Source organism: Entelurus aequoreus, linkage group LG17 (genome assembly GCF_033978785.1).
Source record: "Entelurus aequoreus isolate RoL-2023_Sb linkage group LG17, RoL_Eaeq_v1.1, whole genome shotgun sequence".
Lineage (NCBI taxonomy): Eukaryota > Metazoa > Chordata > Actinopteri > Syngnathiformes > Syngnathidae > Entelurus > Entelurus aequoreus.
Window position 1 is genome coordinate 4,488,330 of NC_084747.1, and position 2,526 is coordinate 4,490,855.

A 2,526-nucleotide genomic window follows, 5' to 3' on the forward strand; every position below is an offset into this window, starting at 1 on the left:
AACTGGTGTGGGTGGCTCTATATATACTAGCCCACTGCAGCCACATGCAGAAATCAACAAGGAATCGAAAAGTATTAAATCTGTGACAAAAATAATATCCGCTCTGTCTAAACGATACTGTTTGATCAGCTGCTCGTCATCAAAAAACAAAACAAAACATTGTTCCGTTCCCTGAACGTTCGCGCACGTCTCTCTCGCCTCAGTGCCATCCCCTGCTGGCAACTCCTAACCACTTAAGACACCTCTGAAGGTCTCTTAAATATCGTGGAGAGTAGGAGTGATTCTTAGACTTAAGAACGTTGATAAAAAGCTTTTATTCTTAAGTTTGAGAGTAGGACTAAATTTCGCAAATTCTCAGGACTTAAGTGTAAAATGGCACTCTAAGAAGCTTGATAAGTACGGCCCCTGATGAAGAAATCGGGTATCATAAAGCGAACCATCAGTTTGGAGGTTACGTGACACTTCAATGACGTGACAATCTCTTTATCACAAACTGGACAGTAAACCATTTATTATCCGTTGTGTGTCCGCATGTGCGCCATCAAATTGTCGTGCAGAGCGAATGTTTTAGTACAAGGTAACGAGGAAAATGTGGTCTCTCCTGCATGTTTGACTTTCGAGAAAATTGTCCATCACAATCTAAAAGCTTTTTCTCTATTGTGCGTCCCCATGTGTGCCATCAAGGTGTCCTGCCGAGAGAACGTTTTGGCACAAAGTGAACATTGGTATGGCTTTTCTCCTGTGTGTGTTCTCACGTGCTTGACCATATTAGACTTCTTAGAGAATCTTTCACCACAATATATACACATAAAAGGTTTCTCCCCAGTGTGTGTTCTCATGTGTGCTACCATATTTGACTTTTGAGAGAATCTCAGGCCACAAACTGAACAACTAAACGGTTTTTCTCCTGTGTGCGTTCTCATGTGTAACGCCACGTTTGACTTTTTAGACAATATTTTGCCACAAACTGTACAACGCCAAGGTTTTTCGCCTGTGTGTGTCAGCATGTGTTCATTCAAATGACTCTTATTGGAAAGGTTTTCATCACAAATTGAGCAGGTAAAATGTTTTTTACCTGTATTCTTTTCAGAGCATGTTGAGTGTTTGTTATCAGTCTGAATCCTCATATCGCCCTCACAATCTGTATCACTGCTCAAAGGTTCTTGGGTGTCGTCTCTGGCCACACCGCTGTCTGATAGTGGGGCTAAGACGTCTGCTTGTGGTTTCTCTTCATGGTCGTCAGTCTTCACAGAGACACCAGTCAGTGACAACTTGACCTCCTTTTGTCCTTGAAGAAACTCGCCTTCCTGAGTGATCCAGACGACCTCCTCTTCCTCTTCCTCTTTAATGTGGGAGGGCTGTGGATCCTCCGGCTCCAAAATGGAGCTTCTCCCCTGCAGATGAGTTGGACATTCTTCTTGACGAGCAATCAGCTGCTGGCCGTCTGCAAGAAAAATGTGCCATAAAAACACAGTTCAAGGATAATCTCTTGAATTTTGTTCTGCCCCGCCATCTTGGAAAGTATTTCCAGTATCTCAAGGCCCACATTTGTCATATTTGGTTCTAATCAACTTCATGGACATCATTCAAAATGCTGTATGTCACCAGCTCAAACTTCTTTAAACCAAAAACATAACACCCCAACCAACGTCGAGCACAGGGGTCGGCAACCCAAAATGTTGAAAGAGCCATATTGGACCAAAAATACCAAAAAAAATCTGGAGCCGCAAATAATTTAAAGTCTTATATACGTGTTACAATGAAGGCAACACATGATGTAAGTGTCTATATTAGTTGTATTAGCCTACTATCGAAGGCTGGCGCAAATCATCATTGACAGAAATGTTGTATTTTTATTTTTATTCTACACATTTTTGTGTGTAGAAATGCAGCCAATATTACATACAGATAATGTGCCGTGAGACGTGCAAATCTAAATTAAATACACAGAGGACATAAATAAAGCAAATTAAATGGGCTCAAATATACCTACAAACGAGGCATAATGATGCAATGTAGCATGTTAGCATCAATTAGCTTGCAGTCACGGATTGACCAAATATGTCTTATAAGCACTCCAGAAAATCAATAAAATCAACAAAGCTCACCTTTGTGCATTCACGCACAGCATAAAACGTTTGGTGGACAAAATGAGACAAAGAAGGAGTGGCATAAAACACGTCTTTCTGTGGCAGCATCGGAGAAAGTTGTACATGTAAACAAACTACGACGAGTTCAAGGATCGCTGAAATTAGTAGGACAAAACGGTGCTTGCCAAATACGCTCATCAGTGAAGCATGTATAACAAAAGTAATTAATTCCCAAGAAAAACAGCAGGGAGTCCATCGTCTGGCGGTGGTTTGGCTTCAAGCGGGAAGATGTTGAACAGACAACCGTAATATGTCAGGAGCAGAGGTCACCGCCTCTGTCTATGGTGCTGAGGACGAGCACCATCGGATAGGGGCGGGGCATGGGCTGACAGCGAGACACAGCTGGCAGATGATTAGATTTCACAGGTGGTACGTG

At 42.2% G+C, this 2,526-nt stretch overlaps 1 protein-coding gene across 1 annotated transcript in view; it reads right to left on the bottom strand.

Annotated features, from left to right (window-relative positions):
• Positions 1–359: 359 nt before the first annotated feature.
• Positions 360–2,526, bottom strand: part of LOC133631841 (zinc finger protein 568-like) — a 3,436-nt gene continuing 1,269 nt past the window's right edge. Inside the window, exon 2 of the mRNA XM_062024005.1 lies at positions 360–1,444. Coding sequence (XP_061879989.1) covers positions 633–1,444 — 812 coding nt within the window. The 3' untranslated portion in view covers positions 360–632. The remainder of the gene's footprint in view (positions 1,445–2,526) is intronic.